At 40.0% G+C, this 23,956-nt stretch overlaps 3 protein-coding genes and 1 long non-coding RNA gene across 6 annotated transcripts; 1 reads left to right on the forward strand and 3 right to left on the reverse strand.

The window, feature by feature from the left end:
* Positions 1-1,767: 1,767 nt before the first annotated feature.
* Positions 1,768-10,495, reverse strand: LOC125989043 (anosmin-1-like). 2 transcript variants are annotated; one of them, XM_068649985.1, is made up of 14 exons: positions 10,126-10,495; positions 8,861-10,016; positions 7,923-7,970; positions 5,487-5,552; positions 5,173-5,395; positions 4,904-5,088; positions 4,684-4,813; positions 4,179-4,384; positions 3,975-4,101; positions 3,793-3,900; positions 3,271-3,359; positions 2,914-3,085; positions 2,642-2,835; positions 1,768-2,257 (listed from the first exon to the last, which is right to left on the reverse strand). In XM_068649985.1, exons 2-14 carry the CDS (start codon positions 9,044-9,046, stop codon positions 2,099-2,101), a joined length of 1,893 nt encoding a protein of 630 aa, XP_068506086.1. In that variant the 5' UTR covers positions 9,047-10,016; positions 10,126-10,495; the 3' UTR covers positions 1,768-2,098. The 2 variants fall into 2 exon arrangements, with proteins under 2 accessions (XP_068506086.1, XP_068506085.1); XM_068649984.1 differs by having other exon boundaries at positions 8,861-10,495.
* A 448-nt stretch (positions 10,496-10,943) lies between these two features.
* Positions 10,944-11,680, reverse strand: LOC125988522 (uncharacterized). The gene is made up of 3 exons (XR_007488395.1): positions 11,630-11,680; positions 11,324-11,446; positions 10,944-11,125 (listed from the first exon to the last, which is right to left on the reverse strand). It is a non-coding gene; the product is annotated as an uncharacterized lncRNA (long non-coding RNA).
* Positions 11,681-15,017: 3,337 nt separating this feature from the next.
* arhgap1 (Rho GTPase activating protein 1) lies at positions 15,018-20,528 on the forward strand. 2 transcript variants are annotated; one of them, XM_049753821.1, is made up of 12 exons: positions 15,018-15,161; positions 15,492-15,590; positions 15,672-15,759; positions 17,025-17,156; positions 17,275-17,361; positions 17,440-17,538; positions 17,620-17,727; positions 17,819-17,895; positions 17,974-18,051; positions 18,388-18,516; positions 18,600-18,703; positions 19,028-20,528. In XM_049753821.1, the coding sequence occupies exons 1-12, from the start codon at positions 15,047-15,049 to the stop codon at positions 19,193-19,195; spliced, it is 1,284 nt and encodes a 427-aa protein (XP_049609778.1). In that variant the 5' UTR covers positions 15,018-15,046; the 3' UTR covers positions 19,196-20,528. The 2 variants fall into 2 exon arrangements, with proteins under 2 accessions (XP_049609778.1, XP_049609777.1); XM_049753820.1 differs by having other exon boundaries at positions 15,027-15,170.
* Positions 19,395-23,220, reverse strand: LOC125988520 (cilia- and flagella-associated protein 100-like). Its single transcript, XM_049753819.2, has one exon. It carries the CDS (start codon positions 22,934-22,936, stop codon positions 21,425-21,427), a length of 1,512 nt encoding a protein of 503 aa, XP_049609776.1. The 5' UTR covers positions 22,937-23,220; the 3' UTR covers positions 19,395-21,424.
* Positions 23,221-23,956: the final 736 nt, after the last annotated feature.

Consider the following 23,956-nt stretch of genomic DNA (forward strand, 5'->3'; position numbering starts at 1 on the left):
ATTTCAAAACTTCAGTCAATGCTACAGATGATACAGCAGAGCCAAACTCAGCTGCCTTAACAACCAAAAAGTTTTTCTTTTTTGGTTTTCCACTTTATTTTACTAGCGATAGAATTTCATTTGATTATCTCCAGTTAAATATATCCATTAATAAAAACAGGAAAATAAAGCAAACCAAAAAGGCGTATGCATTTTCTAATTGTGACTCCGTCAAAACCTCTGCAGGTGACAATATGGCATGAAAAAAAAATAGTGAACTAAAGAGAGGCAAAATACATTTACCGTCAGCCCTTAGCCCAAGCAAAGTAAGATATTCAAAATATGAGATAACTCCAACAACAATGTCTGAATGTTTTGGGGATGAAGGTAAATGAGGTGGAGCGTTGAAAACGGGCAAATCTTCACCTCAGGCACCTACTGTCAGATATCATTTAAACTCACTGAAATAGCAAGTAATCCCCAGATATGAAGTGTATACACTGGAAATTGTGACTGGCATGGCCCTGAAAAGGAAGTACACTGTTTTTTTTTCTATTCAACCTAAACTACCTCTGCAATAATGTGTCACTCAAAAAGCCAGTTGGGATTATCCTCTGGCAGGTAGGCGACAAGGGCGTTAATTGCATTTTCAAGTTGAAGCTTCAATTCACTTAATTCAACATTGTAAGTATTTCATATTGTAACATAATTATAATACTATCAACATAGTTAAATATGTCATCAATGTAATGTGGATAGAAATGTGTAAATAAATAAATATGTTGTCTGCCTCGTGACTGCTCAAGACATTTCATAATGTCACCAGAATCAAGACACTAGAATAAGAAACAGTCAAAAGCATCAGGAACATCTAAACATCAACATATAGATGTGGACTACTGTGATTTCTCGAGTAGAATACGCACTCAAATGTACTGGAAGAAAGACAGAGACAGGGAAGACAAAATGTCTTTGTGTTTTTGAAGGTGTTAAGCAATTTGGCACAGCAGAAGTGAAACAATTAAATCGTATGTAATCATTTATTACCCCTTTTAATCAGGGGTGTCAAACAAATCCACGTCCAGAAAATAGAAAAAAAGGTTTGTTTTCCATTTTTCAATTGCCAATATTTAAATGAGAAACGTTTCAATTGAGACAGCAACACTGCCTCCCGGCGGATGAGAAAGAAGTGTGTGTGTGCGTGTGTGTGTCTGTGTGTGCATGTGTGTGTGTGTGTGTGTCGCCAATAGAACAAATTAGCAGTTAGGTGTCCACAACGCGATTTGGCTGCTGTGTTTTTGGGCCACATACACAGTTTAGTTGAGAGCCCCCAACTTTTAGGGCCGGGCCTGTCTGTGTAGTTTCATTAAACACATTTTAATCTGATTATTTTTCTTGACCCATGTGTGTTTTCCAGAAAAGCTTGTGGAGGTTCTGTTCCTTTAAAAGGCACTTTGACATGTGCTTTAAAATGATTGATTTCAGCATGAACCTCCTTTGTGGGTCATCTTTCTATTTTAGTGCTGGAGAGTTGAGACTGCACATCCCACAGGTGCAGGATCAGCCTTAGAATACAAATCACCAGAAAGAAGGAAAAATTAGGACCACTGACACTATTCATTGTCCGTATCATACAGTAGACCGAGCTGATGCAAGAGAATCAATGTTGCCCAAAACTGTGCACATGCAAGTCAATGAAGCATGTTGCAATCATTTCACTGCATTGAGTTGGTGCACCAAGGACACGGGCGGAACAATCCTCGGGGCAAAATAAGAAAAAGCGGCAAATCCTAGAATGCATGCACTAAACGTGGGCATAGGATTTATTTGGTTCTATACTGAATCTGTACAATAGCTATCCCAAGGTTTAGTGGACACATCTAGATGGAAAATATTATGTACATAATTTACACAACTTAGAAATAATTAACATGATTCACCGTTTTACAATATAAGCTATTCAACTTGGAAAAATGGAAGGAAGAAATTATTTGACTGTTGCATTTCTGGAGCTTATACTTAATGTCACCCTTAAAAGTAGGGAGAGTATGTCCTGCATTGCAATTGGTTGTCAGGTCAGTGACTGGCTAATTGTTGGCATGTTGCCCATCTTGCTGGATTACCACTCATATTTTCTATGCCTTAACACATGTTGGAATCCTGGAGTCTGGAAGGTTCTGCTGATGGCTGGACTTTCACCATCTGCAGTGAGGGCCTGGACATCCACCTTGTAGACACTGCCAGGGTGTAGGTCAGAAACTTCCAGAACATGAATGTCCTGTGTGTGGAAACAGTAAACACGGAAGGTGGATGAACAATAGCAAGCAAAGCAAAATTTTGCATGAGTCATTCCAGAATTCATTTTCCCCCCCCAAATTATTTATTTTAAATATTTTATTTGCTACGTCTTCAAGAAAAATATTTAATAAACCATCACATAATTTACATTACCCTAATTATGTAAACAGGGTTGTGAATTAATGCTAATTTTATTTTTTTTGCGCATGCGAGCTGTGTTAGTCGCTATGCTAACTGGTCTTAAATCAACAATAATCCACAAAAGAGCATGTTTCTGTATGTGTATGGATTATTTCAAGTTTCATCGAGGGTGCAAAAAAAAGTCATCCAATCTGGATTGACCCCTGTGTTTACAAGTACTAACCGGGGTTAAGATCTGGGATTGGTCATATTGGCTGGTTAACGTGATCTCCACCAGGGTCACCTGATAGCCAGTTAGGTGACGCCGAGATGGTCCAGCTGACACATCCCAGTTAAAGATGGCAGACAGGTTACCGCCATGTAGCTTGAAGGAAACAGTCAGGTTGGTCGGCTCAATCAAAGCCGTCTGAGGAGTCACTGCACGAACAGATTTATTTGATAAAAATCAAAATTAGAACTGATGCCTGCTATGCTTCATACAGAAAGTTCCCTCACGTCTTTCTCCATTACAGGCCATGGGTTTTGGACTCTTGGCTTGGATGGCAGAACAGGAAGGCGTACGGAAACAGATGCTCCTGGATAGCGGCCGACTGGTCCTGCTGACAGGCTGCAGTAAGACTTTGTATTTACAGGAGAAGAGCAAACCCTGCAGGCTGGCGAAGGTTTCCTGGGATCAAGCCAACAGGCAACATTCAGTTACAGCAGTTGGCTAAATGCATTTCCAAAGCCAACTGGACTCAAAGTTCCATGTAATGCTCAACCATCACTGGAGAGCCACATCGAAATGCCAACTGAAAACCAAATCATTTTATTCAACATAACATTTATCAAATGTGAAAAATGTTATGCAACCTGTGTGCTGGTCTTCTCTCTCACTGCGTTTTGTTTGTACTCGCAATACTCTGGCACCCACTGGATTTTGTAGTATTCAACTGAAGGGTCTAGGCAATGAATAAAATGGGAAATTCATGAAATGATTTAAAAAAAATATTGTTTAAATCATTTAAACTTTTTAAATAACATAAAATAAGTACAAACATTTTACACAAAAAAAATATGCAATCTACTAGTGGGCTTAATAGGTACTACAATGAACATTTTCATTGTATTCCTCACCTGCTGTCAATTTCAACTCCCACATTCTAAATGCAAATATTGGCATTTCAAACATCAATATGCAGAAAATCAAAATGCCAAAAGAGTCCAGAGTTTATTTCGGTCTCTTAATTTTATCCAAAGCTGTCAACGCGTCCGAGTGAATGACTGACTTTACTGTGAAATTTTTATCCCAAATATTTATTGCTACAAATTATTTTGGCTTTCTTTCAATGATAACGTTTGGCACACTGGTAAAATGAAGCATGCATTCCATACCTGTGCTGCTCTGCCAGTAAATGTGAACCTGAAGCTGTCCATTTTGAAAGAACGGTGTCCCCACATGAATGCTGTCAGCCGCGGAGGATTTTAGTGGGCCCTTTGCATCTTTAGAACAGATAAAAAGGTCAAATATTGACCCACACAATGATCCTAACAAATAAGACACACATGGTACATACTGAGCTGAGTGCTGAAGTGTACGATAGCTCGAGGTCCTTTCAGCTGGATTTGTTTCCAGTAGGATACAGCCTGTACTTTCACGGTATACGTCCGATTGGACCGCATGCCCTCTAGGATGGCCCACCTCTGTATAGAAGAGTTCGCAAGACCTTGTGATGTTATTTCTCCATTTTCAGAACCAAAGTGGTCTCAGCGGCCCTTACCTCACTGACTAGTTTCCTCCTCTTGGCTAAGGAGGAAACGGAGGGTTGACCAATAGCAGTCCAGCTCCAGCTGACCCTGTAGTGGTGAACAGGGACATCGAGGTCTTCAGGCATGCTCCAGTGTAGTGTGACCCTCACCGAGTCGAACGAAGCAAAGGTTATGTTGGTCGCTTTTAGCTCAGTTGGTGCGGGAGGACGAGACGGCTCTGAGGATGGAGATGTTGAGTCACAAGACACTCCGGAAAAGAATGCAGAGTTGCAAAGGATACATACCTCCAATGTTAGCTTTAGATTAGGGTGAGGGTTTTAAATTAGACTGGTCTTCAAATTAGGATTGGGTTTCAAATTGGGGTTTAAAACTAAGGTTAGGATTTCAAATGAGAGTTCAGGTTTTAAAGTAGATTTTCAAAAAAGGGTTAGAATTTTGAAGAGGCTTATCAAACTCAGGTTAGGGTTTTGAAGTAGGGTTTCAAACTAGCGTTATGATTTCAGGGCTGTTGCTGACCTCTGCTGGAATGAACGTGTCGACTAGGAGTGGTGAAACCTCTCGTTCCCTGAGTATTGACAGCTGCAACTCTGAACTGGTACCAGCGGCCAGGTCGGATGTCGTTCAAACGGGCTTTGTGCTCTGTGGTCTACCAAGTATCAAGAATGGTGTTGGGTTTTAACAACATGTCGTCGTTGGACACAACATGAAGCCTCACATGGATAAGCGGCCTACTAACCTGTGTAACCTCATGCCAGGAAACAGCAGCATCATCATTGGGTTGAATGCCAAAGCTCCACCTTGTCTGCAGGATGTAGACCACAGGCTCAGCTGAGATATTGAACCTGCAGTACCAGTGCACCTCCAGATGGCCAGGGAGAACCTCCTCAAAGTTCATTTCCTTTCTTGGTTTCAGAGGAGCCCCTGGCAGATTAATGGTAGCCGTCAAGCAACAGTAAAAGTACAGGGGTCTCCACTTGATGGTCCATCCAGGTTTGTCACACTCACCCTTGTAAAGGTCTTGTGGAGACTGGCATGTGTGACCACAGTCGTTGGAGCAGCACTTCTTCTGAGCTGGACATTGTGCATCGCGATCACAGCTGTCCACGCAGGCAGCCGCAAAGCCAGTGGCCCTGTTCGGAGGTGGACAGGCACCTTGCTTCACCTTCGTCAATGTCTGGAGGAACTCACAGCTGGCCACACATTCCCAGTGGCTCACGGGAAACAATTTCTTGAATAAATAACGGGACAAGCACTACATCATCTACCATTTCAATACTTTAGTGTCCCTAAAAGATAAAACATGATGAGAATGCAACTACCTCACATGACTCTTTGCAATTGCTCTTGCTGTTTGTGGACCAAGCGTCTTGACAGGGATTCAGGCACTGTTGAAGAGATGCGGGTGAAATATTAATTTTAGAGGCAGGTTGAATTAGTGTACATTTTGTTTTTCAGTGAATATCAATTTAAAAATCAGTGAATAGGTATGTCTGTGAATGTTGACTCACATATATGTTCATAATGCAGTTATTTATTGCATTGAAAAGAAATTCATTGCGACATATATATCTTGGTTTTAGTGAAGGGTAGTTTTTGTCTCTTTTTTTTCCCAGTCCAAGGCTAACACGCCGACGAATGGTAGTTATTTGAAAAGGTGGAAAACATTTTCAAGAAGACTTAATGAACTGAACTCCAATCATTTTGGAGGGTTTTGTTTCACATCTCAACTCTTTATTGGAGTAAAGTCAGTTTGATAACCTTGAATGAAGAGAAATCAAGAAACATTGTGTGGAGTTATGAACAGACTGAACGTTGACCACTTCTGAGCAAATACGATTTGTATGCTTAAATTTAGTCCATACAACAAATCAATAAATAATCACAAAAAGAAATTGCATTCTGCATGTTTATTGTTAAGTTTCATTATGATTAAAAAAATGCATTCTTTTTTTATTCTCATTTTTGCATAATGTGTATAATAAATGGATCTATTTTTAAGAAACATTGTTGGGTACAGATTTGCCATCAGGGGTGTGTAATTATGATAGAAAGTCGCCTCAGATTAGTTTTGGTGAACTTGCCTTTAAAGAGCGTAGTGAGAGAGCTTTTATTCATTTTTTTGTTCACTGCCATGTTCCCATGATTAGTTTCAACTAGATTCATTCCGAGCCACTTTATTCATCCCCATGGTGCAATTTAAAAGGCACCGGAACAATCGACAAAGCTGTTCCACAAAAGTATATATTTCAATTACAATCACAGATAAGTGCAAGACTGCCAGTTAGTGCTCACCACGGGGGAGTGGCAATAGAAAGTGCCAAGCTGGTATAAATATCACAAAATCAACACATTTGCATTTGAAAAGCTGACATTTTCAACAAAAACATTTACATTTCATTCAAACTGTGCATAACTTTTTTTTTTTGTTTATTTCAAATGAAAAGACAAGAAAATTAAATTAATTAATGAAATTAAGTAATATATATATATATATATATATATATATATATATATATATATATATATATATATATATATATATATATATATATATATATATAAACTAAAAGAGTAGCAAGCAAGATATAGACTTAGACTTAGACTTAGACTCAACTTTAACCAGAAAAGAAACCATAAATCATATTCACATGCCTGAAAAGGAGTGGGAAGAAGTATAACTTAAAAACGTTACCGTGCTTGACAATAATATTAAATTTCTTACCAATGAAACCTGCTGAATAATGAATAATTAGGCCTACCATGATATGGTATTTTAATGTTAATCATTTGTCTGGGAGAACTAAGTTTTTTTCTATGTGCTCCTTGTAAAATGCTTTTAAACACTAGTTTAGGTAACATCACAATTTGTTGTCTCATAGTTGCAGATATCGTCGGCTGACTATGTGCACATCAAGTACAGTGTTGACCAATTGACAAAGCGACGCTCGGCTCGCCATCTCTCATCTTCCCTTGTGGGCCTCGAAAAGAAATTGCCTCGCTAATATAGAGTGACATTGCCACTTCTTGTGCACTCCCTGCCTCTGCAAGTCTCAGCGATGCTTCCTTTTCTGCCCCATTCCCAGATGATATCAATCATCTTTCCCTCAAGTTAAAGGGGGAACTCTTGGGCTGAGTTTGAGGACTGCTCCCACTTGACGTTAGTCTATTGAACAGTGTTGAATAGGAGTCTACATTTGTATTCGCAAAGAGGAAATTGCACATTAGCTCTAGCCAGGGTAGACATGACTCATGTAGAGTACCCTTGGGCGGAAGACCAGAGTATGTACTTTTTTTTTTACATCAAATGAATTTTTTAGAAGATATTTGAGTCAGTCGGTGAGATCATTTTCCTTATCAAAGTGCAGAGTACTCTTTAATAGTAAGAATCGTGGTTTTAAAGAAGTGCCAGGTGTCCGAGTAGAAATTTAAAAAATTAAACAATCATAATTTTAAAAAAATGGAAATTTGGTAATCCCACCTCCATTTGGGGTGTGACATTCAAGACCACCCCCACAATCCATACACTCCCTTATAAAAATACCTTATTCAAATGCATTTTTTAACTTGAATTCATTCAATGTTTGTCCCTCTAATTCAAAATGAACATGAAAATAGATATTCTTAGAATAGTATATTTTTTTTTAATGTCTGTAACTAAATTGTTTTTCCGAATGAGCTCATATGCGTGAATCTCAAATGGCATAGACGGCCGACAAGTTGCATGAAATAAAATGTATTGCATAAAAATAACCTACCTTTGCGCACTCTTTATGACTACGACACCAGAATAATGATCCATTGTTCTGAAAGGAGACAAATAGAGAATTTATTGTAAGACTAAATTTCACACCCCTCACTGTATTGCAGAGCTAATCATTAACACAATAGCTAATCATTAACATAATAGAAGGGTTTAACTTTCTACAGTTCGTATGAATGTGTCACTTATTCGGAAAAATGGTAGGTCTGATTAAGAGGAAAATTAGGTTGTTCATATAAGTCACTAATGATGGTTCCCTGGAACTTTTTTTTTCGGGGGGGTTAAAGTTATCACCAGATTGTGATTTCAATCATATTTTGAGTGTTTTGTTACAAACTCGCTGAATTAATTGAATTAATAATAACAAAACTATGTCAATGAGCACATATAACAGAGCCTAAAGTCATGTTTGCCTAAATTACATTATATATCTTAATTTTGATAACTCGAACCCTTTGACATATTTTTTGCTGAATGAAACACAATAATAAAAAAGTTTAAAACATAATCATGGAACACTGGATGTCCCCATCCAATTTGGGAAGGTGATGAGCCACAGAGATGCAGATCATTCTCGAATGATCTGATTGGTTGAAAACTTGAAACATTGTTGATGATTGGAAAGAAGATTATATTACTATGCACCTGCCCTTCCTTGACCATCTTGAGATGGATACCATTAAAAATCAAGAGGGGTTTTGCATTGACATTGATTTTAAAAAAATCATGCATAAAAATCATTTTAAATATATATATATATATAACTTGACCAGGCGTTGCAGTTATCATCATTGTGTCCAAATAATATATACATAAAGGATAATAAAAATAAAAAAACTGCAAAAAGGCAATTTACAAATTCACACAACAAAAGGACTGAATGGAGATTGACAATCACTTTTTTTTTTTTTTTTATAGGAAAACTGAGTTTACCTGCAGTGTTGCCACGCTGTGCAAACTCAAGCAGCGGGACATGCACCTCGCCCTCGGGAAAGTCTCGAGCCAGGCCATCCCATCCTTGCTGTCATCATGGTTGGAACCTTGAAGGAGCTTTTTGGTACATACACCAGAGACAAAGAGGAGCATGAGCAGGTTCCTAAGTGACATCGCAGCCTGCATTCTTGTCCTGTTTGTGAGGGAGCAGCGACAGAGTCGTTTGATAGAAGCTCAGTTCGAGCAAAAATTTATAGCTGGGGGAGGAGTGCCATATATGCAGGAGGTGTGTACATTTCACCAAGGGATGCTGATCCAAGTATCTGAATCCATTTACACACAATTATGTGGACCACTTGCAATCTGTGGACCAAAATGATTTGCGGTCATATGTTGTTTTTTCAATTTCACCAGGTCCTGCGACTGCCACCACTGATGAAAATCACCAAACTTCTAGAGCAGGCATTTTTGCATAGCCGCCAGACGGGTTGCACGAGCGAGCGATAAAGATTCACGTGTATCAACTTCCGATATTCAAAGGCTACATGTGGAAGATTATGATGAGCACCCAAATCAACCCAATCTGCTGGATCAAAATAATGAACCAAAATAATGAATGAGGGTACAACATGAAACAAAACAAAACATGGAAAGTCTTATTGCTGTTGCGTGTTTTGTAAAAATTCTGCCATGTTGTTTGCAGCTGTAGCAGATTTGCTGTTGAGCTGTGAAAACCTTCTCACACCTCTTCTGCTAAATGGCAGGATGTTTTGGGTGGATTTACTGTTTAAAAACACACAGGTGGAACTTTTTTTTTTTCCACAATGCAGCCAAGTTTACATTCTGTGGCCATTTTGTAGGGAATCCCATCAGTGATGTTAACTGGAAGCTGCCAAATATTTTTATTAATGGATTTTACGGAATAATTGCAAACATATCAAGGTCGCACCAGTTTCCTCGCCCGGAGGCAAGAAGGAAAATGATGCACTGGAAAATCTGAGGAAATCCTCTGCAGGTCAGGGGCATAATATGAGGCTCGCTTGAGATGCCGAGCGTCCCGCTGTGCTTACGAGGAGCCAACGTTTCCTTGCCTCTTCAAACTTGCGCTCTCATGCTGGGATTCCACTAGCACGTGTTTTACAACACTTGTCTTTGGCTTAATGAGGGAGACATATGAACAGTATCATAAAATGCATTTGCTCATTAGAGGGCTGAGGCTGAAAATTAAAAATGTGTTATGACAAAAACATGGAATAATGTTTTACCCTTGACCCGAACTAGAAAGAATCAGATCTGCAATACATTCAGAGAGATTATCATAGATGGGCGACTCAAGTTGTATGAAGTGAATTTGTAGCATTGAGATGTCTTACAGTATGGCAGGACCGCCGTGCATGTAATATACAAATCGTAAATGTTGATGGGAATCCCAAGCTCCAGGCTCCAGATGGTTGTTTCCACCATGTTTCCTGGGGTCTCGCTATTAGGGGAAGCCCCAGTCAATGTGGTTCACCTCATAAAACAAGACGGTTGGTTCTCTCCATGCTGTTTATTGGAGTGCGTTGGACTAAGATTGCCGTCACCAAATGTCAAGTAAGGTTTCTTTGGGTTCTGGTCATTCACAAAAAAACATCACCTAATACTGAATTAATATTATTTCAAAATCCTTGAAGTAACTGAAAAAGGTCCATCCAACTATTTGCTGCATGGGGCAAATCGCATGGGGCTCATGAACTGATGCATGTGGTGAGTGATGACATGAAGTTGTTATTGTTAGAATTTCAGACCTAGTTGGTAAAGTTTGTGGGGTTGCCAATCTGGTGTGGGGTATATCCAACTAATGCAGTTGGCAATATGGTTCAGGAAATTTCTATCATTATTGCTTTGGATCTGCTTGTTTCAATGATCATTGTTTTTTTTTGTTTTTTTCTAATATGATAAATCTTAGTGTATTTTTTTTAAGGCACAAAAACCTGGCGGAGTGTAGAATTTATATATTTACTGCAAAAATCACATTAAGTTGTTTCTAACTAGTCTCTATCTAGGTGTGAGGTGGCAAATTACTTTAAATAATTGCTTCCACTCAGAGAAAATAGCCTTTATTTGCATGTGACATGAGCAAAAAGCAAACAGCGTTTTGCAAAGTGACTGCTAGTCAAGGCGTTTAGTTGCAGAGGTCTGTGCTGCAGCAATTAGCGAATGCACCGGGTGTTTTGATGTAGCCCTGACACACAGCCATGTTCATGCACTGACGGAAAGATTGGCCTGCAATGAAGTCAAGAGAAACTCTTTTAGATGACTATGAAATAATACATACAATTCATTCAGTGTTGGTCAATGAAATGAAAAAAGATCCAAAATTCATAATGGTGTGAGACCCCAATAGGGGTCGTCATAAATTACATATAGCCATAGTCACTGAAATTTCCTTTGGCATCTACAAATCTGAACTTAGAAGTTTACTTAGAGGTGCTTGAAGGATAACTGCACCGCAGGCATCAGCAAGTCTGGAACAAGTCTGGATGCTAGTCGGATCACATAGATCGCTGCCTTTTGAGAAACAGTAGTTGCACCTCAGTGCTTCAACTAGAAAAACAAAAAAATGTGACAACATCAAAATGTGGCCAGACACTGTACATTTGTATCGCCGTTACATCGGAGTTTTCATCCTTTCATTTATTCTCAATTTGAGAATGCTGCTGACTTTTTTTTTTATTATTGGCAAAGTATGGCCACTGTAGCATGTTGGAACACTCATACAATCAATACCTTGAGAAAAAGCCAGCAAGAGGAGAACGGCACACACCGCATCTCACAAACAGTAGTTGCCAATGTTATCTCACTGAAGCTTGTGCGTGCAAGTTTCTACAAGTGCTGATGTGACTTGCAGTAAATAAACACAACTTTGCATAAAAGGGTAAAAAGCCAGAAAAGAGACTTGCACAATTCAATGTAATGTGAAATGTAAATGTTATATTACCTTAGTGAGACACAAATGTTTCTTCCAGTTGCTTCTAAAGCCTGCTCCTCTTTTTAAACAGCTAACCAGTGTCGACCGTTTCGGTTACTCAATAGCAGCACAACTGAGAATGTCGAAAAATTGGAAATCATGCTCATGTGACTTTCCCCTTCTTCATGTCAGCTCTTGTCTTACCAAAACAAGTATTTTCCTGTGTTCTCAGTTGTTTTGTTACATTTCTCACATCAGAATTGAATTTTTCAAAACAGTGTGTGTGTGTTTCTCAAAACCATTCGTGCAAAGAGTAGAATATCAAGGTTCTCCTGCAAAAGGCATTTTCTTTCTCAAACTCATTGGTACATCTCTCACAAATAAGTATTTGTGTCACTTAACATATAATATTTTAATAACCAAATCAGTACTCTAAATGGAAAGTCACACCTTCATGTATGTGGACGATTGATTGCAAGCGACTGGGCATGAGTCACATTTCACTTTTTGCTGTCAAAATGTACCCCTCCTCCCAATTTATACTATCAGTCAATCCATATATGTGGGTATATTAATATTAATCAATATTAATAATATCAATATATTAATAGTATTTCTATTGTTGCTGTTATTTTACAAATAATCTAAAGTGTTGAAAATGGCATGCTTTCTCATGATGCAATGTTGTCACGTTTTGGATTGTAATTTCTCAGTCAGACCTCAAGGGGTCGCACCCACACTTATAAGATTACTTTTGTCTTGAAAATGTCCAACGGTAAGGAGCGGAAATCAACACTTTAATTTATTTTGAAAGTGTAAAAGCGGAAAAGGTGTAACGCTGTTTGTTTGCGTGTTCATAGTGCTGCGAGATAAATCATCACAAAGCTCTTCAGGTGAATAAAAACGCCATATAATTACCTATTATGATAAGTATCCTTTGTGTAATGGTTTGAATATGAACGTGACGAAGTCGTGTGCAATTTGACGCACTGTTCTTTGCGCGCTTTGTTATGTTTACATGGCAATTATATGCGACGATCATCTTTTTTTTTTTTTTTTTTTAAGCTTAATAATTTCCGATCTTAAGAAAACGTGACTTGGGAGGTTGCGAGTTAATGATGTATTAGTGTTTGTTTTCCGGACCGATGGTCATAGCATTTTGAGGATGATACTGTGGCTATGCTTGTGTTTACAAGATAGGGCTGCTAAAGTTAGCTTCATTAGCCTCTGCACTGGAAGTAGACGTCATTCCAATTGCGTGATATGATCATTTCTGCTCTTGCGTGACGCCGTTTCTCCGAGGCGTGACATTTGATTGTAATTTCGTTTTTTAAAAAATGCATTCTCAGAAATGTGACGTAATCAGGATGCAATGTTAACACGGGATGTTGATCCCGAGGTATCTACATCCGTGAACGCAGCCAACCAACTGTTTGTCCTTGTTGGGTGGCAGTTGAGTTGACTTTGGGCAAAGAACTAGTTACTTACCCCTTGGAGTGGCGTGGCAAACATCAATCTCACTCATCAATCTCTTATGGTCAATTTAGAGTCCTCATCGATGAAGTTTACGAAGATGTTTGTGCAATGTGGAATGCAAGCATGTCCAGTGTGTACTTTGCACTTCTTGCATTCAGCTTATTTGCATCCCTAATTAGGAGAAGCATACAAAACTGATGGACAAATGACTTGAAGCTATTCATTCAAATTTAAATGTGTCTTGACTGCAGCCAAGCAGAGGCTCTGTTTATGCACTCAATTTTATGCAATAAAGAATTGATTGACCTCAGTTTGGAAATGGGAATTTAGCCTTATTCTACTAATACAACTTGCATGGATGGACTCCTCCGATTCCATTAAAAATTAATCAATTGATAGTTATTTTCCCCACATATTCCATAAGCGCTCTCATAACCATCCTTTAACTGATCATATTTCCCCAAATATAACATTTTAATCTCAGTAAAATGATGTAAGAATGTTTTAAATTGGACAATGGGATCTAACAAGGTTTAGTTAAAAATACCCAGCAATTTCTCATACAGGCCCAAAATCTGAGACAATGGGTAATACAATGCTTCAAATGCCCTAAAAAAAAAAGCCCTATAAACTCGACTTAAGAAGACAAAATTATGTGCAGTAGAAAAAATCATGTGCCTTAATAATCATTTGAAATATTCTTTCCACTTTGTTGTTTTGAAACAACTATGTGAATAAATTACAGGCTGGAAAAACAGGAACATGCTGCACAGCATGAAAAAATGCAAATGTCCTGAATTGCATTGGTCATTGCGCGAACAGTTGTGATCACTCGCTATCTGTGTGTGTGTTTGGCTACACAAATGCGGTCGTTTGTGGTTGGCCAGCAGCGGTGACATGGCCAATGCCTGTTGGTTAGTAACAGCATTTATTTAAAGCAGCGCTCTGTCAACCAGCATTATGCCACACATTAGGGGCTGGGTACAGCGTGGGGGTTGGGGGATGTATGTGGATGCATGCGTTGCTAAAGAGTGTTTGAAGTTGATAAGTGACAAGAGTAAAATGCATTGGACAGTATCTTATCATCGGCCACTTCAGTCTGTACACCTGCACAATCGAATGATTCTAAATTTTACATTTACAAAAAATGTAGGAGAGTTCAGGTTAGTACTGAATGATTCAATATTGCCATAATAATTTAAGGCTTACACTAAAAGAAAGGCCAACAAAGCTTGAAGTCATGTGAAAGATTGTCTACTCCAGTTAGTTAACTTTTTAAACATTAACTTTCAGTCAAGCTTTCACGACGACAACTTCAAAAAAAATCTACCAAAATGTGGCAAAAACATGGCAAGTCAATAATGAAAAATAATCAGTGCCTTTATCATGTCAACTTATAACTAAGATACGCATACCAAGGTCTTTGCACTTGGAAAATTCCATTCTACTATCTTGTTCAGCCCTAGTTATTATTGGCAAGGTCAAAGAGGTGTTGATTTGACATTATGGGTTGTGTATTATTATGGTTGTAGTTTACAGCGGCATAAAACAACACTGCTCAAGATTACATCTCACATAAAGTAGGATAAATGAAAAGGTAAAATGAACTTGGCCGCTTGTGATTCATATGATTCATATTCGTATGTATCTCACAGACAACACTTGTCTCTTGCAGGACAGCGTGCGTTTTGAGTGTGTGTGTGTGTCTTAAACGTGCTGTCATCTGAGTGCTTGCGTGCTGCGCCATCCTGCGGTGTGCAATGTCTTCGGAGCTGCTTGTGGATTTGAGCGAGGACCCGACGACGGCACAACTGGGCCACCTCAAGCTGGCCACTTTAGAGGACCAGCAGTGGCCGACGGATGAATCGACTCTCAGTAAGTCAGGTGAGTGGGTCAGGTGACATTTCTAGAAAGTGAAGCTAGTCCTAAATCAGTTTTGTACCTGCTTTCATCGCTATTCATAATTGCTGTCAAATGAAAACACATTATCTGTATCGTTGGAACAGTGTGGCCAAGTCCATTAATGAGCCTTTTGTTCACTTGTAATTTTCAACAATTATTTAACAAGGTTGGAAAGATAAATATCAAACGAACGAAGATCATTTTAAAAAAACATGAATGCATATACGGCATTTACATTATGCAACTATTTACTCAACATTCACATATCGTTTTTTAAAAACTGTGCTCATGTGTGTTTGTCAGAGACTGACATCTCTCAGCAGTTTGATGCCAGTTCCCCCCACCTGCCCTGGGACCATCCCTACTATGACATCGCCCGGCATCAAATCATCGAAGTCGCCGGTCAGTGGTAGCGGCAGCCATCTTTTGCGGATCGCATCCTCTCATCGGTCCTCACTGTTTGTTTTCCCGTTGTTTTTGTAGGCGACGACAACTTTGGCAGAAAAGTGATTGTCTTTAACGCGTGCAGGATGCCCCCCCAGCACGAACTGGACCATCACAAGCTGCTGATGTGAGTCAGTCCCAGCTATGAATTTTGCTGCTAGGACTGTAAAAATAGTTGACAGTAAATTTAACTTAATTGTAAGGCAGAAGTTGGGCACATTGCTTGAGGATTAGTTTTGCTCTGTCCAGTAGACCAAAACCTTTCCTGTAGATTTTTCAGCCTAGCAACTGCCAAATCGAATGAGCTTTATTTCTTTGCACATTCCAAAACCCTGAGTTAATCCTGCATCAAGAATTTAAGAATAGTTTTTTTTTTGGGGGGGGGGAGGTTATAGAATGCAATTGAATGCTCAGTGCAGGAGCGTGAATATTTTAGTGGGACACAGGGCTGCAGCCACCTGAAAATCTATAAAATCCTTTTTGTTTGATCACCTACCTGTTTAAATAAGTTCATAGCGCCGCTGTCCAGCAGACACCCGCTTTGTCCAAATAGGGTCAATTTTTTTTTTTTTTTTTAAATAACGATACATCAGTACTTATGGTCCGCCCTGCAACATAAATCAATTTAGAGTAAAGAAAATAGCTTGAAAACAAATGCATTGCTGCTTTTGATTGACATGTTGCAAAATTCCTTCTTTTTCCTAGTTCAGTAGGAAATGTGTCGCATATTCTCACTTGTATTGCCTGGATATTTTTTAGACAATAAGGATGAAACATAGAATTAGCTCCATTTAAATTAGCTAGTTTTGTTGCAGAAGGACCCTCCGTCGCATATTAATATGGGCTTAATACACAAGGGTTAGTTGAGCCCGTGTTTTATTCATTGCATCGCTTGCATCTTAAACACCTTTTGAGTTTGTGAAGATGATGTAGTGTAGGAGGCGTTTGACTTTATGACATATTAAAAGGCATTTTTGCATCGTGGGCGCTCGGCATCACCGCAGACTATGAAATGCACGGCTGCTGCTGGCGTACCATTTTAATCAATGCCAGTGTAAATAATTAGCATTTTTTGTAACATATAAAAGAAGCGATTGAATGTGGTGTTGATTTAAGTGTACAAAGGTATGTGATAGCAATAGAAGGTATAGTACAATGTGAGTGAAGGGAACTCAAGCATGCTGTTTTTTTTATTTTCAGTTTGGACAACCATGTCGGAAGATGAATTTTTTGAACAATATTTAATGAGTTTGGGGGTGCCGGGGTCAAAATACAGATTACTGGTTGTTATTTAGATTTTAGGCTCAATTGTTTGTGTCAAGGCAAGAGCAGTATTCAGAATTTTTCTTTTTCATAGATCTGTTTTTGATTTGGTCAGGTTTTGTCTTACAGGTACCTGAAAGGAACATTGGACCAGTATGTTGAAAGTGACTACACCCTGATCTACTTCCACCACGGGCTGACCAGCGAGAACAAGCCGTCTCTCAGCTGGCTGCGAGATGCTTACAGGGAGTTTGACAGGAAGTGAGTTAGCGTGCGCGCACCAGTGATCTCAGCCGTGACTATCTGATTTTTATTTGAGTCATGTTTGTTCGGACGTCTTTTTTTTCCCCCCTTAGTAGTGTTTGTTTTTGTATGCCAGGTATAAGAAGAATATCAAAGCCTTGTATATTGTCCATCCCACCATGTTCATAAAGACCCTGTTGATCCTCTTCAAACCCATCATCAGGTACTTGGCTGAACTTTGTCGTGGAGGTTTGCTCTTTGTAGCAATTTTATTATTTGTCTCATCTCTTTTTGGGTGTAGTTTTAAGTTTGGGAGGAAAATCAACTACGTGAGCTATCTGAGTGAGCTGGAGGACGTGGTCAAGTGTGAGCAGCTCATCATTCCAGCCCGTGTCAAAGAGTAAGCGCTTGTTATTCCCATCTTGCCTTGAATGAAATCTGATAACCGCAAAAGCTGACTGGCGTGCGTGCATCCGTGCAGATACGACAACAAGTTGAGAGCCTCCCTGAAGCCAACCTCACTGCCTCCTATGTCCCCTCCTCGGAGTCCTCCTCTCCCCAACCAGGTCTTTGGGGTCCCCCTTGAATTGCAAGTCACCTTTTGTCTTTCGTGGCAAACGCCACTTGTGGGTGTCAAAGGCGTTGCAGTTAAAAGGAGTGTGCCTTTATGCGTCTCTCAGGTTACGAAAGAGAAATCCAGACGGAGACGCGGTTCCTGTGGTGATGAGAGACACGATCGGCTTCCTTTCAGACCAAGGTGAATTCAACACCACCCGAAACTACATGGTGGCTTGAATTGGTTTTGTTTCCGTCCAACATTTGTGTTTTTTCTCAGGTCTGGAGATTGAGGGAATCTTCCGACGTTCCGCCAATGTGACTTTGGTGAAGGAGGTTCAACTCCGATATAATTCAGGTAGCACGCTTGACATAATTGATTATATCCCATCAGTTTATAATTTCAAACACTTGTAAATGTTGTGTTTTATGTGTTGTATTAGCTACACATAATTTCCAGGTGGGTACCACCAGGTACTGCGTGCACTCATCAAACATTCTCTCTTCAAGAGCACTTGGCCTAATTCTAATTCTCAAAAAGCACATGTCATTAACAGATGCTGCCTTTCTAAGGTTTCTCACCAACTGCTCGACAGTTTACTCCACAGCACGCGCAGATGACACCTGGTGGAGGGTGCCGTGAAAACAAAACACATTCCATACGGTTTCTCGAACGCATTTGCCCTTTTTGCAGGTGAGACGGTCAACTTCAGAGAGATGGAAGATGTCCATTTGGCGGCCGTGATCTTGAAGACGTTTCTGCGAGAACTGCCCGAGCCACTGCTGACCTTCCAGCTCTATAATGACATAGTCAATTTTGCCTGTGGGTTCGCCATGCGTCATTCCAAAATGTCGTCGGGTAGATGTGTGGAGTTGTCACTAACTGCCGTGTTGGTTTATGTCAAGCTGTGCCCAGTGACAGTCAGGTGACCGTCATGAAGACGCTGGTGGAGTCACTGCCAGAGGAGAACTACGCCACACTCAGATACCTAATCACATTCCTGGCACAGGTATATTTGCTTCTTTTTTTATTTTTCAATACATTCTCCAAACTTTTAAATGTACGACTGTTGAATGTGTCCAACTTGCTGTTTGCTAACAAGGTGCTCAATAGCAAAATTGAAATGTATTCATCCCAAAAATAAAAATCTGCAATCAGGCAAATTTGCAAATGCCAAAACACATAACCGATATGAAGCTTAGGTAATATTTGACCAGCTATCGGTAAGCTAAACCAGTTTATACAGCTAACCTGCCTTGGTGCATTTTATAACGATGGATGAAATCATTATTATACTTTTGAGTTTCAAAACGTAATGCCGTGCTGTTAACAGGTAACAGTCAACAGCGAAGTGAATAAGATGACCAACAGCAACCTGGCTGTGGTTTTTGGACCCAACCTGCTCTGGGGGCGGGACAACGCCATGTCACTCAGCGCCATTGGACCAATCAACAACTTCACCCGATGCCTGTTGGACCAGCAGCACTTGATCTTTACCTAAATACGGTCCCCTTTTGTCTAACTCGCCACTGGAGGCTACTCAACCTTGATAGCGAGTGAGCCCAAATAGCTCTTGAAGCAACACAGCTTAGTTCTAAAATGCACATTAAAAACAAACATCTCTCAGATGATTTGTATCTTTTGTCCCCTGCAAATCAGATTGAGCCCATTGCAACCGTAAATTGAAATGTAGTGAGCACTTCATGAGAGAACAACCGTGCAAATGCAAAATTGAACAACAAAAGAGATTTTCTCAAAAGCGACATTCCGACTACAACTGCATGTGTACGATTATCGTCAAGTGGAATTGAAATCAGAAAATGTGTTTACTATTCAATGTGTTGCTGTTGTTGGTTTCTGACGTTTCTTTCATGCAAAAAAAAAAATTACAAAACCACCATGAAGAAATAAATGGGTTGTGTGAAAACCCTCAGGTTTGCCTAAAAAAATGGTACCAAATGTTGTGGACAATCTTGCTGTATTTAAAAAAAAAAAAAAAGTAACAGATTAGCTGTGCTGTTGTATTAACCCCCCCCAAACGTCTGTGCTTTGGGCTGTCATGCACGCGTCCGCTCTCTCCTCCTCTGAACCGTGTGATCCAATCGGGTTTTGTGCTTGTGGGTTTTGTTTGTACCTATGCCGCCTGGCCTTTTGTTTAATTTGAGTGTGTGCCATTTATGTGATGCTGTCTTTGTTCCCCAGGGATCAATAATAAAACTAGGGGAAGCTGCAGAATTAGATTTGGGAAAAATCTGCTGCCTTCTTACAGGGGCAAAAACCCTGTCTTAAAAACTACTTCCTCAACTTGAAACACTCTGATGAACCTTACAATTAATGTTCTAAAATCTTAACACTACAATTTTGAATTTAATGTTTTACTTGACCAATGTTAGGTGGAATCGTTGCCATGCTGTTTACTGTTTCATTTATGAGTGCTACCGTGTATGCTGTGCTCTATATACATACAGTATATATTATGTATGTGTGTGTTAATGCATTTAAAAAAAATCACAAAATATGCCTGGGCTCGATATTGTTTAAAGGTTTAACCAACAGGGTTCGTGTGAACGGAGGAGAGAATCTCAAACAAGTGCCATTGAAGTTTCACACTTGCCGATCAATCGCATCTGTGTATGATCTCGTGATCTTTGTACTGTAATTAGTTGCCCTGGTGACAGTAAGATATTTTCTCTCTGGGAGAAGTGACTTGGTTTCCAGGCTCAAATAAATTCAAGATTATTTTCTCAATTTTATTTTTCATCCTTTTGATATTCAGTTCTTGATGTGTATGACGATGATGTACTCTTGTGGCAGAATAAAGAAACCTGAACGAATGAGATTTTTGACATTTTTGTTAACATTTAAGTTACTTTTTTTTAATAGTCTCAACAATGGTGCATTCAAGTGCGCACAAAAGTGGCACAGTTTAAATAATGGTAAATGAATGTCCGACAGAACTTGCATATGTTGCATCAGAAAAAAATATATTTCAGGCCCAAAAACTACTACATTGTCCTTCCATGTTCAACTAAACAGGAATCAGCTAATGTGCGAGTAGAGATGAGTAAAGGCAGGCCAACTCGCTGTTCACTATTCCCTCAGCATCTGACAGTTCCTGCCAAGTATGGCACCTTATAAATTGAAGTGCTTCTCCATCAGGAACTGTATGATGCTTGGGCGTCGTGAAGCCGATAATGCAGCCGTTGTACTTGATTGCGATGGCCTGCTTGGAGGTTCTACCAGACACTGGTGGTTAGTCGTCCCAGCGTCATTGCAGCCTTGTTCGTGCGTTCGTTTATTTGAGCATCCAGACAGGTTGCCTGCCGGTGATGATGGAGCTGAGATTTGTAAACTTGTGCGCCACTTCCAGTTGGTAGTTCCCAATGGTGATGGCAGGTGGTCACATCCTGGCAGAGCACATTTGTCTTCTTCAAGGCTGATAGTTTTGTATAATAATGTGATTGATGGCGTGATGAGACATTCACAAGGTTTTCAGTCATAGCAGGGAAACCCCAAGTATGAGGCAACTCCAAAGTTTGGACACCCGTGGACGATGTCATGTTAGTATTGTAGCCAAAACTCACCACAAACTGCCGGGAGAGTAAAATTCAGCAAAGTCTGAGGGTTAAGCTGTTGCGAAAACTAATCACACAGGCCCAGAAAAAGGGTAACAACCCCCCGGTGTTCCCAATGGCCGTTCGGCCTCTTCTCTTTTCTCAAGGGTCTTTATTTATGTCCAAGTTGGACCTGTATTTCTCTGTCCCAGCTGGAGGAGCAAAGATTTGCTGATGCCTTGGGAACGGAAGAAGGGGGCGTCTCGCTTGATTGCCCGGAGGAGCTCGAGGGGGTCGGCGTAGGCGGGTGGTGAGATGGGGAAGGGCGGCGGCAGAAGGTCTTCCTCGGGTTTGTCCTTTGCCGAAATGGGCGGCAAGTGCGTCTGCTCCCTGGTGCTCTTTTTGCGCGGCTGCTTGACTTCAGCAGCCGGCACGTTTGGCTCCTTGGCCTTCTTGGCCGTCTTGGCCTTGTCTGTGTTGAGCCGCGGTAGGAGGACACATGCTCCGTCCCCAGCTTGCACCACATCTTCCCAGATCTCGTCCTCAAACGTTTTGCATTTCTTCTCGGCGGCTTGAGCCTTCTTGCTGGTTGCCTTGGGGCGAGCGGCAATCTTGTAGCGTACCATAACGCGCTTGGGACGAACCTCTTTTTGGTTGCTCTTAATTTTCTGCTCAGACCTCTGCTTGGACCGCTTTAAGCGTTTGTCCTCCCGTTCCTTCTGCAGCCGCTGTTCTTCTTCTTGCACTCTCTTCCGATAGAAGTTTGTTTGCATTTTCTTCAAGGCCTCCTTCGGGATGGTGTCAATCTTCCCCATGAGCATGAACACTTGTTCCTCCACATGTTTCATCTTCTTTAATGGGTTCAAAAAATGACTTGAGGTTGAACAAGAGCGATACACTTTTGTCACCTTGACGGTCAGCGAGTCCAACTCCTTTTCCAGCTCTACATTCCGGTTTTCCTTGTAAAGCTTTACCATCTGGGAAATTTTCAAGGATGTGTTTGTCTCCTCCTGAATTTTGGCCTTGACGCTACTGATCTCCGTTCGTAAATTCTCCAGGTTCTCTTCATTCTTCTTCCTGGTGTTTTCAAATTTTTGCTGTTGCCCGAGGAGTGCGTAATTGTTCTTAACAGCGTAAGGAAGCAGGAACTGGTTTTGCTCTCTCAGGTTTTCCATCCGTTCCAAGACCTGTTCGTGATCTGGTAGAACGGTCTGATTGGCTTGCTGGTCAGAGGCAGCCAATTTGAAAATATTCTGTTTGTAGCGCTCATATCTGCTCAGCGTGTCCTCAATCTCGGGTATTTCCTTTTTCATAGACTTGATTTGATCGCTAATCATATCAATTTCTGAATTTCTGATTAATTTGTGCCTCTTCATCTTTTCAAAACGGACTCCTTCCTCAGCCAGTTTCTTCTCTGCCATTTCCCGAAAGTTCTCATTGATGAGTTTCTGTCTTTCAAGGACCAATTCGAGACCTTTCACCTGATCTTCCTGGGCAGCAATGGCCTCCATCAACCTCAGATTAGCTTCCCTCGTCACCTCCATGGCTTCAGCACGTTGGACCTTCTTTTGTTCGAGGTACCGATCAAAATTTTCCGGTTCTGCCAGCTTGGAATGAGCATTGGGTTTGTGGCTGGTCTTGCTAATATGGTATTTGACTTTCTTCTGCATTTTTCCAATGCGATACATGATGAGAAAGAAACGGGTTGATCGTTCAATGTGTTATAGAATATTCCAATTTTCATATATGGGCATGTTGTAGACAAACCAACATAATTTGTTGTTGAAGCACCTTTGAAAGAAAGCAGACGTGTGACATCATTGACCACAACAGCCCAATCCTGACAATAATGAATGACTCAGGTATGTTTTTGAAAAGGTGACATCACGCAAATACTTGATGATGAAGGCCTTCATGATGACATCACACGAATCATAATCCCGCAATTAGAACAGCACGTGTTCACGTCTCACTGTCGTGCTGCAGATTTTTTAAGCGTGATTTGTAAAAATCTTTTCCCATTTTGCCACAAGATCACCAAATCATCATGTCCTTTTTAGCAGGATTTAATAGTGTCTTCCTTCCCAATACTGTTTTATTTTATTTTATTGTTTTGCTTTTGTTTTGTTTTAAAACATTTAACTAGAAGTGTGAAATAAAGTGATCAGAGAATGCAAGGGAAGCTCAGCGTCCTCTGAAAAATAAGGAATGAATTGAAATAAAGACAAATAAAATTTAAAAATGAAATATGTATTAATTAATTTATTCATTCGTTCATTCAGTTTTGGTCCTTCCATGCAGAAGGAAATGTTATTTAAATGAGATTCTAAAAGGCCAAGTTATGTTTTGTGGCTGCTCTGTTATGATGTCATGAGTTTGAAATTCTGGAAGTCTTCAACGCAAATTGAACCGAATGACCACTGTCACAAAGGTTGGTCTCATCTTGCTAAAGACCCAAAATACAGTAGAAATGACCAAGAATGGCAAAAAAACAAAGCCCAACTCTGAAGTTTACCTCTATTACCCGAGTTAAAATCCTGTTGGATCTGCAGAAGGTGCCGAAATGCAGTCTGTCATTATTTTTCATTCTTTTATTTTTTTTTTAAATAAATCTGTTGCTCCACAAAAATAAAGTAGTCTCATTCGTTCTCAGTTTTAGTTATATTTCTTTTCAATTAATCTGCCTTACTTTGACTTTGTATTTCAAA

This window comes from Syngnathus scovelli, chromosome 2 (assembly GCF_024217435.2).
Source record: "Syngnathus scovelli strain Florida chromosome 2, RoL_Ssco_1.2, whole genome shotgun sequence".
Classification (NCBI taxonomy): Eukaryota; Metazoa; Chordata; class Actinopteri; order Syngnathiformes; family Syngnathidae; genus Syngnathus; species Syngnathus scovelli.